The 16,913-nt window shown below is 39.3% G+C and overlaps 1 protein-coding gene across 1 annotated transcript; it reads right to left on the minus strand.

Moving 5' to 3' along the window:
• Window positions 1-794: 794 nt before the first annotated feature.
• Window positions 795-3,842, minus strand: LOC126874748 (uncharacterized). Its single transcript, XM_050637104.1, has 2 exons — window positions 2,720-3,842; window positions 795-2,197 (listed from the first exon to the last, which is right to left on the minus strand). The coding sequence occupies exons 1-2, from the start codon at window positions 3,840-3,842 to the stop codon at window positions 795-797; spliced, it is 2,526 nt and encodes an 841-aa protein (XP_050493061.1).
• Between the last annotated feature and the right edge of the window lie 13,071 nt (window positions 3,843-16,913).

The following is a 16,913-nucleotide window of genomic DNA, read 5'->3' on the forward strand; positions in this document are numbered from 1 at the left end:
CATAGGAATTCCTTGGGCGTCTGGCCTCGGGAGATGAGATCCGCTGGATTATCGTCGGTAGGCACATGACGCCAGTCGGAGATATTGGTCTTGGTCTGTATCTCAGCGACTCGATTCGCCACAAATGTTTTCAAGGTGTGCGGCGAAGACCTGATCCAATGGAGCACGATGGTGGAGTCAGTCCAGTATACTATCCGCGATATCTTGGTCGTCAGGGCCTGTCGTATTGACGAAATCAAGGACGTCAAAATAAGTGCCCCGCTTAAGTCGAGACGTGGTATGGAGAGCGATTTGAGCGGCGCTACCTTCGACCGCGCCGTGAGGAGTCGAGTCCAAATATTGTTCTTTCGGTCCGTCGTCCGCACGTAGACGCACGCCCCATATGCCCTTTCGCTAGCGTCACAGAATCCGTGTAGCTCAATTTTCGTTGCGGATTCTATGATGGTCTTCCGAGGGAACCTTACCGCATTTAACAACGGCAATTGGGCGTGGTATTTGATTCATTCTGTGTGTACGTCTGTCGGAAGGGATTCGTCCCAATCTACCTTCAATGTCCAGACTTGTTGCAAAATCATTTTTGCTCGAACGATTACCGGCGCGAGCAATCCTAGTGGATCATAGATTTGTGCGATGACTGAACTGATTGATCGCTTTGTGACTCGGGAAGTGTCACTGATCGTCTTGACCGAATATAGTATGGCATCGTCGGCTGAATCCCAGAAGACGCCGAGTGTTTTTAACGTGGATGACTCACCGAGATGTAATTTCTGGTTGGTGTCTTCCTCAAGTAGCCCTCATAGCAGATCCCGATCGTTTGATGCCCATTTGCGGATATTTAGACCGGCTAGCTTAAGTAATTTCGTGAGATCATTCCTGACTGATAAGGCTTCGTCCTTTGTATCGGCTCCGGTCAACGCATCGTCGACATAGAAGTCTCGCCGTAGGATCTGCGCTGCTCTCGGAAATCTAGGTCCCTCGTCTTCTGCCAACTGTTTGAGACATCGGATGGCCAGATACGGGGCTGCGGATAGACCGAACGTTACGGTGTTGAGTCGGTATGTTTCGATCTCTCCGTTGTCGGCACGCCACAGAATCTTTTGATAAGGACGATCTTCTGGACGTAGGATGAATTGACGGTACATTTTCTCGATGTCGCCGGTAAGGACATATTGAAATGACTGGAATCTCAATAGGATGTTTCTCAGGTCTTCTTGTAATTTCGGGCCCGTATGAAGGGCGTCGTTCAGAGACACTCCCGTGGTACTTGATGCTGAGCCGTCGAACACAACCCGGAGCTTGGTGGTGTCGCTCGATTCCTTGATCACGCCGTGATGTGGTAAATAATACCCGTGGTCGGTGGCGTGATCCGTTTTGATCTTCGTCATGTGACCCAAGTCTAAATATTCTTGGATCACAGCACTATACGCGGTTTCATATTGTTTGTCGCGTTGGAATCGACGATGAAGAGAGGCGAGCCTGCTCATTGCAGCGGCCTTCGATGACCCTAGTGAGGAAAGCTTTTCGTTGAATGGTAATGCAACGATGTATCTGCCTTCCTTGGTTCGTCGGACATGGTTTCGGAAATGTTCTTCACATAGTCGTTCCGATTCCGAAAGATGAGTAGTGGCCGGTCCCTCGTCGATCTCCCAAAACCGTGCGAGGTCCTCTTGCAGAGCCGTTGTGGTTGCGTGGAACGTATTTATCGCGGTTTGGGACGTGGGACTCCCCCCGATTACCCAGCCGAAGCGTGTTTTTTGTAGACGTAGTTCAGGTTCGCCTGGTTGCGCCAGATTGACCTGCCCGATGCACAGCGACGCAAATGTTGATCCGGTTCTAAGTAAGACATCGATCGGGGCTGGGCAATGGAATTGTGGATCGGCTAGTTGAATATTTCTGGGTAATCCCAGACTCGAGGGGTCGATGGGCTCGCTTGGTACGAAGGTCGATATGGCCGGGATAACAAGAAATTTCAATGTCTTCTTATACTTGCCGTCCGTTGACGTGATTGTGGCCGTGGTGTATGGTTTTGCCGTGGTGCTCAAATTGTCGAGGGCTCCGATCTGGATCGCACATCTCCTTTGCTTTATACCAAGGGAATTCGCGAGCTTGTCGGTCATGAAGTTCATGCTCGACCCAGTGTCGAGTAAGGCTCGGGCTCGGATTGGTTGTGCCTGTTTGTTCAAAACCTTGATCTGTGCTGTGGCCAACAGATCATGATGCAGAGGGGTGTGGGGAGATGTGTTTGTTAGTCCGATCCCCCTTGCTGTCATAGTCTCGGACAGTCAGTTTTGCCCCGGTTGGGACTTGGACGAGGAGGTTGGGGTGGTGTTCTTGATCCGGGCTGAGCGTGACTCGTACGAGGCATGCTCTTTCGTACCTCTTGGAGCCGAAGATGTATGTTTCCGTGAAGTGTCGGATGTTCGCCTCGACTTGTAGGACGACCGCGACTTCGATGATCCAGATGGTGATTCTTCGGTGGAAGCTCGCTTGTGTGAAGAACGACTGCCCGACGATCGACCGCTCGGTGCGCGACTGCCCGACGACCGACCGCTCGATGAGCGACTGTCCGACGACCGACTGCTCGGCGACCAACCGCTTGCCGATCGACCGCTTGACGATCGACCGCTCGAAGATCGGCCGCTCGACGACCGTGAGTCTACCTGGATTTGTTCGCGGTGTAGATAAGTATGGCGTCGGTGACCGCAGATACGACACGAACCCGATGTACACTGTGTCGGCGAATGTCCTCTGCCTAGGCAATTTATACACAACGATGCCTTCTTCACGATCTGAAAACGTTTGGTCGATGATTTGGCCTTGAAGATTTTACAGTGTCTGATCTCTTGAGGTCCGTTGCAGGTCGGACACACCACCGTTCTGCTGGTTGTAGCAAGGGTTCGCCCATGCGGTATGGTTGTTCGCTGACTGTGGTGTTTGTGGGTTGACCCTTTTGATTCCTTCTCTTTAGAGAGGAATTGAGTCCCGTTCGCCCGTGTTTTGAGAAAGTCTATCAGATGCTGATAGGATGGCACCTGTTGGCGGGGCAGTGTGCGTTGCCATTTACGCAGGCTGGACGAGGGCAATTTCGACGCGATCAATTCGATAATCGCTGTATTTGATGTGACGGGCTCTTTTAGGTGTTCGAGCGCCTTTAGATTTACGCTGATGGTTTCCAACAAATCCTCTAGGGCTTCTGGAGTTTCCTTTTTGATTTTCGGATAGTTGCGCATCAAATTCCAATGGCGCATGCAGATTTGGAGGGGGCAATTGAACTTATCCTTCAGCGTGTCAAGCGCGATGGGATAGTTGGCCTCTGTGAGTTCTAATGACTGGATACTCTGTGCGGCCCGTCCAGTTATAGATGAGCGTAGATGCTGGAACTTTCGGACATTCGTCAAACTTTCGTTACGGTCCACTATGGATGAGAACGTGTCGTAGAAATAGGTCCAGTTCTCGAGGGCACCGTCGAATTGGGGCACGCGGACCTCTGGAACGGTGGTCGGCTCTGGTTTCCGGCATGTCTCGCCTGTTTTTGTTGTCGACGGGGTTGTTGCTGACATTTGCTCAAAGAGACCTAGGAACCGCATGTCAAGCTCCCGATGCTCTTGCGATAACGAAGCTACACGCGCATCTTCCTCCTCATCTAACCCATCTAACTCTTCTTGAACCGCGAATATCCTCCTCCAAAGTTCATCGAACGAGCTGCGGCCAGATGTTAGGAAGATTCTGTTTGCCTTCCCAGACGCTTCGTATTCATCGAGTTCGCGCTTCATGGTTGCAAGTCGACCGGCTAGGGCGTTTCGTCTCCGCCGTAACGTGCTGATTGGTTCAGCTTGGGCCATATTTGATTTTAATAATATGAACGATCTTACCTTGATCAAATGGACGTTAATCTGGGATTCGGTTGATAATCGTTACGATGCGGCGTGGGCTCGTGTAGATGCTGAGCGACGGAGGTGCTCCTCTCCGACGGCGGTTCCCTTGATCAGTTGACTAAGTGGTTGGAACTTGGATTTCACGCGATACTGTATAGTCACTGGTCAGTGCACTTTTTGGCGACACGAAATCCGGCTCGAAGGACCATGTAACTTCGACCAATTGCGGGGAGACGTAATCGCGAGGAGAGACGTCAACGGGGGTCGTAAATCCCCGTTACGATTATAACAATCGACACCACGAATTGATCGATCCCCTGATTTCCGTTGAGATAATAGGGGTGATTGAGTTTGTATAACACTGTGATTCACAGAATTATAAATTATATATTTCCAACACTTAGATTACACTGACGTAGAGAAATAAATAGTTAACAACTTGTCGCACGAAGATGCGATAGATATGTACGCGAGAGCAGGGCTCTTATAATGGAAAGTAATGTATTAATGGACTTAGCACTATAATATATTTAGGAGAGAAGATGTATGTTCGACAACACCGAGAACCGACAAAAGATTTGCGTGAAGTATGCGACTCTAACGCTATGTGTAGACTGCCGCATTAGGCGTTAGTTTTTCGACTGTCTGTCGCTCTTTTTCTAATACGGAAAAAAAGTTCGATGTGGGTGTGCTCCTGTGCCTAAAGAACGCGGATTCGTTGTTCCCACTTTCGTTAGGAAAAGTGAGGGTAACGAACCGCGGTGTCGATTGGTCATGACCTGCACTACTGCTCGAAGGGATGAGTAGGGAGTCTCCTACCATCGTGGTGGATAGATGACTGTGTGCGTGAGAAAAACCTAGCTTGATTTATTACAGGGCTATTTGGATTTTCCTAATGGGTGCATACCCGCTTTCTCCGTGTTTTAAGTGCGACTAATAAACCCAAGGACCTCTCTAAAAACCGACTGTGTTTCGAGAATATTTTTAAGCTTTAGTAATTCTTCAAGACAAACGGATTGAAGACACATGGCGAAACAATACAGGGAAGTGAAAGTTATGGTGGGTCCTTAGGTTTATTTAGGGTCGAAGTGACGTTACGCAGGTCGGTTGTTGTCCGATCGCGCGGGCTGACGTGCAGATGTTTTAGGCGGCGTAACAGTAATGTTGGTTTAAAGAATCTCTCACATGACGACTTAAATGTGGTGGTGCACCGTCTTGTTGAAAAATTAAACTTCCTCTAGTTCTCAGCATCTTCTAATAATTCCAGTAGTTTGTTTTGTAAGAAATCAAAATGTGCTACTGATGTTACATTTCCTTTGAAAAAATTTGACCAAATAATTATAGATGTCCGATTATGCCAGCCCGGACGTTTACGTTCCATCTTACTTGAAAATGTGTTTCAAGAATAGAGTGAGGATTCCCATTTTGCCAATTATGCATGTTATGGACATTGAACATGCCGTCCCTTGTAAATTTCGCTTCATCGGTCCATAAAATTTTTAACAGAAATTCTGCATCGTTGGCACGCTGTTGAAGCAACCAATGACAAAATGCCTTTCGCAAAATCTTATCATGAGGCATGAGTCCTTGTACTCTGATGATATCATGTATACATGATAAGCATGTAAGTTGTTTTCATGCAGAATTTGAAGAATCGTGAAGCAACTAAGATTATACCGCAAAGAAAGGTTTCTTGCACTTATGTCAGGATGGTCCAAAACGTCCTTTAGTATTTGCTTTTCAACATTTACACTAACGCGTCGTCGACGACCACCATGTCGTCTAAGTTTTTCAAAAGAACCATATTCGTCGAGGGTTCGTTCTGCTCTTTGAATAACACATCTGTCAGGATGTCGACGATTGGAATACCGGTGTCTGTAATGATCAGCTGCGGCTGATGCGTTACCACCACACGCACCTAACGGAAGTATTATGTGCATATATTCCCGATTGCTGTAAGTAGACATGATGGTACACTAATAGGTACTGATAGTGGATAGCGATGAAAGTCGGATAGTAAGTTAATAGGTAGGAAAACACTTCGGTCACATTGGACGTGTTTGTCAACATAACGTCAATCGAGACAACGATTTACAGCGAGACCCGTTATAACGAGACGTAATAAAGAAAATTCAAGGTCGACTTTCTCGAAAACAAAGCCTCAAATGAAAAATGTTTATTCTATATTTTCGACTTTTTTTTCGCGTAGAATCAGCCCCTTTCCACTTGTACCATCAGTTACCAACCATCCTATATTTAGTTTATTCATTACGCTTAATTTAGATTTTCTATTGTTTAACCAGTACATCTGCTTCCTTTTTTCACGTATTCTGTTTATTATTGATTTTATGTAATGCTTCCATGTAAGGTGTGTGTCTAAATGTATTCCTAGATATTTGACTTGCTTTGTTTGTACTATGCGGGCACCGTTCAGTTGGATATCTAGTGTTTTTCCACTTACTGGTGTTTGCTTTTATTTGTTTGTTTTGCAGCCACTTTTCTATTTTTGTAATGTGTTCTTGTAGTAGTGCGGCAGCCGTTTCTGGATTTGCGTGCCTCATTATTATGGCCGTATCGTCCGCGAACGTTAGTATTTTGCTGTTGACAGTTGTTGGTATGTCTGCCGTATATGGTGTGTATAGTATTGGTCCTAGGACGCTTCCTTGCGGTACTCCTGCCTTGATATCCTTAATTTCAGAATATGCATTACTTATTTTTACTACAAAGGTTCTACTGTTTAAGTACGATTTGAGTAGTTTGTAGATTTGTTCTGGAAATTGCTTTTTGAATGTCTAAAGAAGTTTTTCATGGTTAACTTTGTCAAATGTTTTTTCGATGTCAATATTTTGTCTTGCGTGAACCCCAAAAGAGAATAGTTTACCGCACGACGTTTATGAGATTGAAATTCTGAAGGTACGTCTCTTTTATCTTTTCTTATGGTTCTTACAACAGAGACTTTCCGATTTTAACTTGTAAACAAGTTTGCTTAATGTGCGATTTATAAACACTTGCATAGAACTGTCCGGTCAATAAGGTTATTTTCTTCCTGAAAGTACAAACTGGCACGGTCGAATTACGATTATTTTTTTTTTTTTATGCAATTTGCTATTTCAGAAGTTAATTGCTGTAGATCCGTTAAAGTAACTCCAAATAATGTTTCTTCCGAGATTAGTATCTAATTTACTGATACTTTTTCTTGGGTTTCCGATGAAACTGCCCTGTAATCATTAAATTTTTTTCGAGCAGCTTCTGAAGCAGATGAAGCTTTTTTCACTATATCTTCCGAAGTAGACTGGAGCACAATTTTAGAAAAGTTTTAACATTCGTTGAATGAAAAACTGTGTTGTCTCTGCTTTACGATTGATCTCGTGATGGCGCGACATTCGTTAAAACGTAACACCACTTATTGTTTGCATATAGCAGCTGTTATTTTAGAAGAACAATAATATAATAATAAAGCCGTTCAAGGCGTTGAGCTTTACAACATAGAAAAGTCATTGATATCGGAGAGGACTTTTCTACAATTTCACCTTTATTTCATATTTATTATTAATGGCTGGTAGAACGATATTAAAGCTTCTAATGAGATCGTCATCTATATTGGTTATGTTCAATGGTAACTTAGAAATTGAAAAAGATTTTTGCTACTGTTGCCACCGTTTGTTGTTCCATATTCTGACTTTGGAATGTCGATTACATTGTTCAATAAATTCTAATATTTTTTCGATTTTGCTTCCAACTTGTAATCTTTTATCAGCTAAACAACAATCTGCAAAAGATCAATTTGAAAAAAGATAGCAAATTTTTAAGTTTGAAAATGTTTTGAGTTCTTATAGTAACAGCTATCGAAAAAGTGCATTTCTAACATTTTACATACCGGTTGTTTACATACTTATACCAATTCTTCTATGATTTGAACGTAATATAATGATCGATATGATGCAAGAAAATCGCAATACGCATATTTAGACCCACATCTATTTCTTCTATGGATACCATTTTATTTTCAATTTCTATGTATTGTGTTAATTGATGAACATATAGGCCTATAAAAACTTCTACTTTTATTTTTGCTTCTCGTAAAACTGGATCTTTTAACTTTAAATATTTGAAGGTTGCACCGCTTTTACCTTTCTTTTTTTTTTTGCGCGAAGAGGGGAAAATACATTAGGCATACTCACTCCATGAGTATGGGACCCGTGTCACTGAATTATGTGGGATTCGGCAAGATGGTAACGCCATACCCACTAAAAACCTCTCCTCTCCGCTCCTCTTTTGTGGTAGCATCAACTCCAGAACCGCCTTACGGCATTACTTCAGGGTTGCGCTTAACTACGCACCGCTCTCTCATTCTTGAATCCCACACCTTCTTCTTGTTTCTCTAATTCTCCTCCTCTCTACGAATTTCTCTTGCGTCATTCTTGCTAACATAATTCTCCTGCACAAGGCCTGAAACCTTGCCCAGTCGTCCTCCTTCTTCGCCACTAGCTCAATTAAATTCTCCGTTGATAGTGGTGTGCCAACGTAATTTTCTAGTTCAGTCCTCTCAGGTATCCACCTTGGGCAGTGGAAAAGCGCATGTTCCGCGTCATCGCCTTCAGCATTGCAGTCCCAACATCTGGACTGGTCCTCCTTATTAATCGTTTTTCGATATACATTACAAATTCCATACCCTGTCAGGATCTGCATGGCGAAGTGATCAATATTCCTCCTATACTTTCTAAATAAATATGCATCCGCTACCAATCGTTTCTTCCAATTGTCTTCTCTGTCAAATCGTCGCTCCATCTACTTCTCCATGATACGCTCCTCCACTGCCATAATCCTCTCTTGATAGACCGAGGCGGCTCCAGCTCTTGAACGGGTGTTGTACTACTCCTGCTGATCCACCTCTTTAATACGATACTTTTCCGCCCGCAGCTCTGCTTTAAAATATATCGGCATAGCGCTCGTAAGCACGCATAGTGCCGAGCACATACGATAATTTTTACGAAGTTTTTCGTGACTTTCAATTTAATATGTAGCAAAGACGGATATGTACTGTTGCTATCTGTTAAAGTAGGATTCTATATCTTTTTTCGTTCAGCTCAAAACTTTGTCTTAATAGCCAAGTGTTGATGTTGCACATAGCAAGAATATTTCGTATACCCACTTCGAAGAATCATGAACAAAGATATAACTTTTAGATCTTCACATATATTTCAATTACATCTTCCGTAATTAATCTTTTGAAAAAACATTTTGAAAATTTCGAACGTTCATTTTTGTTTTTTATTGCCTGCAGTTGGTGTCGATGGGTTTAAATACCTGTTATCTAGTCGAGATAGTCATCTCCATCCTTCAAACAAATTGATGTCCTGTATCCAGGTGCATCGGTATCGACACGCGTTGCTTGTTGTCTCCCGATTCCAGTAGTTCTGCCGTTATTTTTAAGGATCAAACTACGTTATGTTTCGTTTCTCCGTAATGTTGGTTTGCTAGCCTGAGCGCTTGGTGTTTTCTTGATAATTTCGTATTTTTATTTTGTTCACCCGCAGCTTGTAAATAAAGTCCCACGGGACCTGTTTACTTCTGTGATCACGAAGCTTCGTGTAGTAATTCAGGCCATGCCAAGTCGTAAATACGAACAAAGTAGCCGCGTACGACGGAATACATTCCATCAATGCTTGGTCTCTTCAAAGCGCACATATACTTGACACAAATTAAAATTCGATTTTCTTGGACCCAGGACTTCGGATGAACAAATCTCATCCTTTCTTTGTGACGTATTTTTGAATGAAAAATAACCTTTTAGCGGCTTGTACTACAATTTTCTGGATACCCTGTGTGATGCTGAAGTTACCTGTAAGATCACATATCAACACATTTAATAGTTTTTTTCTGTTCCAACACAATGTGTGCAACTTTTAAAAATATTTGCTTCATAGAAACAATTTATTGATCGAAGGGAATAATAGTCTCATTTTCTCGGCTATTTTACACAAGCTGTGTGTTACACGTATTACGCGTAACATGTTAGGATAAAATAATTTTAAACTTCTTCCAGCTTCGAACATATACAAAATCAAATTAGTTACGAACAATAGTTTGCAGCAAATAGACATAAAAAATAACACATTTTTTGCGGAATTTACAAATCGTGCAACAGTCGTATGATTTTGTTTCCTTTGCAATTCTTTATAAACAAATGAATGAGGCGTTGAAGGCTGCCCTTTCACATAATGTTTAACCATTACGTTTACTTATGTAACTACCGATTTTATCCAACGATTATTTGATCAATTGAAATCCAAGTATATCTTCCCCTAGCGTTGACTTGCTAAGAATATTTCTATTTGCATATTTTTTCAAAAAATTTACCGGTATCACACAGTTTAATGTACTAGTCACCATTACTTTGCATAAATCAGTATAAACGTTATTTTTCCTTGAAATACTGTTATACCATGTGTCACTGCATACATTTTCTGATTTTACTTCAGCATTTCTGTTGTATACAACAGTATTGGTGTGCTGTTTTAATCGAGATTTTAGTTCACATGGAACCTAAATCACAAGATTAATAAAAAAAGGAAGACGTTACTTGCTTCTGGATACGTCGAAATAAACCAGTACTTTTATGGCGTTTACAGCCCCAAGTTGGAAAATGTGGACGAATTTTGGATCTATGTTATTATCGTTTTTGGCTGAAGTTTTGGGATTCAGTGGTACAAAGTCGTATTTATGTAAAATTTGTATGGTATTTTACGCTTTACTTTGGCAATAAATTGGATTCTGGATCTTTCAATGAGTAGAGTTTCTGGAGTCACTGACTGCACGTGGATGGTGATCATTTTGGCCTATTGAGTCAAACGTATTTGGTTACATGTTGCTCAACATTATCGGTGAGATCCACCTTGAAGAACAGTAAAAACTTCTCTCTTCGACTCGATCACATATCTTTTTTTTTAAGCTAGAAAATTTACCGAATGTCCGGCTGGTCAATTATAAAGTACAGTACCGTAAAGTAAGTGAAGTAAAGTACAAATATAATAATAAAAAAAAACATCTTTTTGACTTTTACTTTCGAGAGCTTAAATTTTCCAGGCATTGCAGACAAGGAATATCCTTTTTTTCTCCGCTGAGAGATTCTCAATCTCTATAGTTCTCTTAGTTCTCTACTTCTTACCATATCCAATAAAATATTAGCAATTATTATTCCAAGATAGATTATAAATACTGATGAAAGTAGCGCAAGTGTTCTAATATATTTAAAAACAGTTTCGCAATAAATATTGCAATAGTTATTTACAAAAAACAAAGATTTATGCAATCGTTGACTTATCTTCCGACGATGGAACTCGTTCTTTCTAAATTTTTAACATTACAAGCATAAAAATTTTTTGCCAAAACAAATGAGATATATAGTATCGTCCAATACTGATTAATTGATATAAATTATCTTACACTTTTATTTGCAATATTTTATACATAACAATATTTCTCGCATTATATCGTACAATTTTAAATTACTCCCAGTGTTATAAATCATTCTGTGTGATGATTATGTAATTTCATTCTAATCGGTTGCAATTAGGTTATTGTTCGGTTATAGGTTGTGTTGCTTTAAACAAGAGACATCCTACCTTTTTACATTGGTTACTTGTATTTTCCATTTCTTCCAGTAATATTCTTATTCGTTGTAGTGCGATCTGACACTACATTTAATGCAGACTACATCAGGATGCATGTTAAGGACTCCAAGGGGAAACGTTAACATGCTCTACAAGGGAAAATGTTACATATATTTTATAAATTATATATATTACGCACTGGGAAAATCGCTGTCATATGTTATAGAATATTATATGATTAATATTATATGAGATTTATGGAGGAAAACCTAATAGAATCTTGTTATATCTCTTATTAATTGCTATTGACGTGTTTTGATAATAGAGTAATAAAGTATAAGTCTACTCAATATTTTATTGTTTTATTCCTTAATGAATTTTGGAAAAAAGTCTTCCTTCAGGGAAAAGTTTTAAATAATAATGAAATTGACAGAATCCTGGTATTACAGTAAACAAGTAATTATACCGTCATAAAAGTTACAAAATTTGTTAGTAGAAATAGAAAGATAACAGTACAATTGCTTAGAAGTTCTATAAAATATAACACAAGTAAGATCAGAGAGCAATCGCATTGCCAAAAATGGATTTGCTAAAATAGTAGATCTTGCGATAAACCGTTCACCGCATTTTGCAGCGATGTAAACGTTTGGAACATCCGACACTGCAACGTCGAATATTATTCACATCTCAACGTAAAGAAAAGCGTATAGAATTCACGAAGATAGTGCACAATATGCAGTGTAGGAAACATTAAAAAAATGTTTTCCTTAGCGACGAAAAAGCAATCCGTCTAGATGGACGGAATTGTAGAATATACAAGAAGTTTCTAACCAACAGTAACAGTACTATATACTATATTGTAATTTGTGGTATGTCAACATATATTGGAAAAGCTATAACAAATCAGATTGGCCAATGACACAGCAACGTTTTGAGCTTGTAATATCTATTTATACGATGGGGAATTTGAATAATTTGAAAAACTCGTACTCAGAGTAATCAGACAATAAAAATAAATGGTGCAGTACAGAACGATTATTAGTAAAAAAAAAAAAGAAAGAAAAGAAAACGCAAAAGCGAAAATATTAGGAACGATAAACTTGCGTTTTAAAGTTTGAGACGGAAACGGGAGAAGATGCACGTGATATGTTTAAAACGTGCAAAAGAGAATATTATGATAGTTCCAATCTTTCGCTCGTGACTCAAAACAGATCATCACGTGAACAATTTCTGAAGGAAATGTATCCAATTATTGCTGTCAGATATACAGTGCAGTGCACATCAATTTTCTAATTATGAAGAGGAGATTTTCATTATTTCAATGGAAAAGGTTGTAAGATGCAAAAGCTTCTGGAAGAGAGTTGGTGAACTTCTCAAAAACATTCGAAAACTGGATATCTTAAACACGTCCGCACATTTATCTAGAAGTAGATAGTTCATGATACATTTATTACAAGCGTATTTGCATTTTGTTGCACAGAAAAATGCAATTCGCATAATTTAATCTGCAGTTGCTGAACACGAGCACAAAATTTTACCGCTTTGGCTACAAACGACACACTCCGTAATTACAATACTTTTCGTACCGTTGAATGCTATCTATAATAACATTATAGGTGGCAATAGAATCAATACGATACAATGCAACAGTACGTCCCAAGCGCAACCGTGGATGCTTTGCCAACAGCTACGTTTTTCACTACAACACAGATGTCGAGCTCATTCAAATTATATAATAAATGTCAGTATTATTTTACAAATAATGTAAGTAATAAAAATAAAAAATAAATAGTTCTTAAAAGTTAATAATTGAATAATACAAGTATCTAATGCTTCTTTCTTCTCGGGCTGTTAGCGATAATTTTATTCATAAATTCTTCGAGATCTGCAAATATAAAATTATTGCACTCAAGACTGTCAGTAGACAACATGCAATCTGCAAATATGAAATTATTGCACTCAAGACTGTCAGTAGACAACATACAAAGAAAACCTTGAAGACACACAATCAAAAAAAAAATTGACAGTCAACACAAACAAAAAGATCATTTGAGTAAAGACATATTTAGCGTTTTCACTCAAGGATGAATTTCTTGTATAAAAATTACAACTCTGCTTATAAGTGCAATTTCAACTTGGATTTAAGGATCCTGTAAAATATCCTTTTTAACATCTGAGTCTATTGAACAATCGTCCCATAAAAACTTCCTTATAATATATGAAGCATATTATCCTGAATATCGAGAAGCTTTTTGTGAAATGTTCTACCAATTTCTTAAACTCAACTCAGTTTGTGAATCTACTTAAGCAAATGTTGCATTGCATTACGCTAGTAAATTTAGATGCCAAAAATTTGATCTATATAAACGTTTCCTGAACTCGATGTATTTATTGCCGTTATGAAATATCTACATGCTCTAATAGAAATACTCTTGAGATAACGATACTTAAAGGAAAATGTACCAGAATTTCTTAAATCTATTTAATGACCGAGTGGCGAGTACGTATTGAAGTCGCGTACAAGTTTCCGCAAAAGTGACGACACGTTTGGACAAGATTGCTCGATGGGAATCAGTGAAAAAGATGAGGCTCTAAGTAGATGGGAAAAGAAGAGGGAATAGATAGAACACAAAAATCAAATATCACAGTCATCTGTGTTGGGTGACGATTAACTATACCGTCCTTGAAGAACATCGTAACAGATTCTAGTGTATTTGACCATATTGTATTTCGATGCATATTATTTCACCAACACTTATTCGTATAAGTACAGACAAAAGAACAGATACTTATCGTGATCTAAACTTCAGAAAGGAAGAACTTACTGTGATATATTTTCGGAGCGGGAACATATATGAACCTGGGCCATGACCTCTCCATTGTTAGATTAAACAACGTTTAATCCAAACGAATTTTATATTTGAAAACGTGGCAAGTTAGATAAGGATGAAACAAAACGCAATTTTTAGAAAAAGATGTTAATTTAAGCAGTGAATAGAATTAGTAATGATATAGTGTTATAAACAGTCATAGATATATCAGTTTAATAAAATGGAAGATAAGAAAAGCATGTTAGTCGCATTGAACGGAGAGATTCTTTCAACGTGATAATGTTCGATACAGTTAAATTTACTGAAACTATTATCTGTCTAAAAATATTCAAACCCTGAATTGGTTCGCACATTTATCAGATCTGAGTATTACAGGAAGTGTTCGGATAGAGTCAGTCAGGAGTGTTTTCACAGAAGGAAGTCAATCATTTCAAACAGTAAGATTAAATTAAATTATAAAGTTCTGGGAAAATAATACAATTTAGCAGAAAAATATTCGAAAACTGAGTATATAATCGAAATATAATAAGTATCTTACAAGGGAAATAAAACATGAAATATTATAAATAACGAATAATATATTCGTTCTACAACATATATTGAATAATGTTTTATATAATTTTGTTACTTCCGGCTTACATTCTATTTATATTTTCCTCTATAATTTTCACAATGAATTTATGAATTAAATATATTCTCAGAATCTATGTCCTACTAGCGATTTTCCATATGTTCAATTAGGTGTGCAATATTGAAAATATATTAAAAATATATATGTTTTATTTATCTACAGCTACAAACTAGAGTATCGAGCGTGTTATCTCTTTCCTACGGATTGCAAAATGATAAATTATAATTGATGAATTGATAAATTGTAAAAGCATCACGACTAATTTCACCAGTATAGCATCTATTCAAGATTTGTCAATCTTCGAACGTGCGGGATGTGACATCAATCACATCTCAACCTCCATCAGAGATAAGACATCGACCCCCGACTTTTGGACTCCTTTGAACACATCACCACCTTATCATCATAGCCTACACCAAGGCTGTGACGCACCTTAGTCCACATCAGAGATAGAATATCGACCTCCGACCTTCTCCACATCACTTTTCCACATCATAACTTACACCGAGCCCCTCAACATCCTCAAACCAAAACGTATATAAACCGAGACTTCACCCAACTCGGGCAGTTCTTGTTCTTGTTCTAGTTACTGTTCTTGTACAACACCCTTGTTATGGTTCAGTGTTATTCTATTATTGTAAGTGCCAAAAATTCTAATAAAGTTCGATAACAGAAAATTAATAGTTGGGTTACGACTCAGCTTTCTTTTCTCTTACAACCCAAGTATGCAGACGAACTGTTACGGTAGCGAACATGCGATAATAGAATGCCTGAGCGAGAAACACCCCAGCTTAATATTTACTTTATTGTGGATCCAATCTTCATCGGTCCCATTTATATAGATCTCGATCGTTCTGGATTACCTGTAACGTAGTGTAACGTTAAATAACGTCCATACAGGTTATTGTGTCTGTTATTGGTAACATCAGTCCCCAAAAGTTGGACATGTTCAAGAACACTATGTGCCAAATTTTTATGACCGTTGCTCGGTAATACCGGTAATTCAGGTTCTCAGACCCACGAATTTTATCGCACGAATCTAAATAATCCGACTAAAGTCGTGTCATAATGATATAATAAAAAATATGAAAAAATGATATTTTTCTTAACTTGGTAATTCACTATCAGTTGGATGATGTCAAAAGGTGATCATTGGGGTTTTTATTATTATATTATATTATTTATATGGGGTGTATTAAGGGACACCTTTATGTGTTTTATCTTCGGAGGGATCAGTTTTTATTACTTTACATATATATATGTCGGGTTTACATTAGAATTAGGGTTAGAGGCGTGAAACGAATCTTCGTTTGGATTACACGTTGTCGTTATACAATAGAGAAGACATTGTTCTCGCACGTTCGCGGGGAGACACGATCTCGAAGAAGCGCGCCAACGGGAGTCGTAAATTCCCGTTACGATTTGCTAATCGACGCCGTGAATCGTTCGATCCCTTATTTCTTTTCGGATAATAAGGGTAGTTAAATGACAGATAACGCTGCTGCTAACAGGTTATTATATATTTTCACAAACCAACAACTTCGGTGTAACACAAAATGAATATTTGCTATGAGATGACTACGAATGAGTGCGACCTGAGTCTCTAGTCGGATTATCGCGTATAATGATGGATTTGTCGACTCACTGTATTCGAACTGTTGACTGCTTGACGAGATGCTTGATTGAGACTGACTGATCTTCGGGTGTAAACCCGGTCGAAGGATGTTGACTGTTCGAAGGATAGAAAATCAGTGATGTTCGGCATGGTATGATTTTAGATATTCATATTTAGATATTCCGCTTGCATGTTGAACTGCTCGTATTTGTTGATGCCTTCCCTTGTGAGCTTTAGGATGCCTTGGAACAGTTTTTCGCATTCTCTACGTATGCTGTTGGCCTTTGCTGGGGTCGGCATGATTAGTAATATAGTTAGATTGTAGTTGTTCAACCTTTATTGTCCAGC

The sequence above is a fragment of the Bombus huntii genome, chromosome 16, assembly GCF_024542735.1.
Source record: "Bombus huntii isolate Logan2020A chromosome 16, iyBomHunt1.1, whole genome shotgun sequence".
NCBI classification, from domain to species: Eukaryota; Metazoa; Arthropoda; class Insecta; order Hymenoptera; family Apidae; genus Bombus; species Bombus huntii.

Excerpts from the sequence above, each read along its gene's own strand:
- LOC126874748 (XM_050637104.1), bottom strand. The coding sequence starts at position 3,842 with ATGGCCCAAGCTGAACCAATCAGCACGTTACGGCGGAGACGAAACGCC. Across the intron at positions 2,198-2,719 it reads GCCGACACAGTGTACATCGG|CACAGATCAAGGTTTTGAAC; the intron begins GTTCGTGTCGTA and ends TGTTGGCCACAG.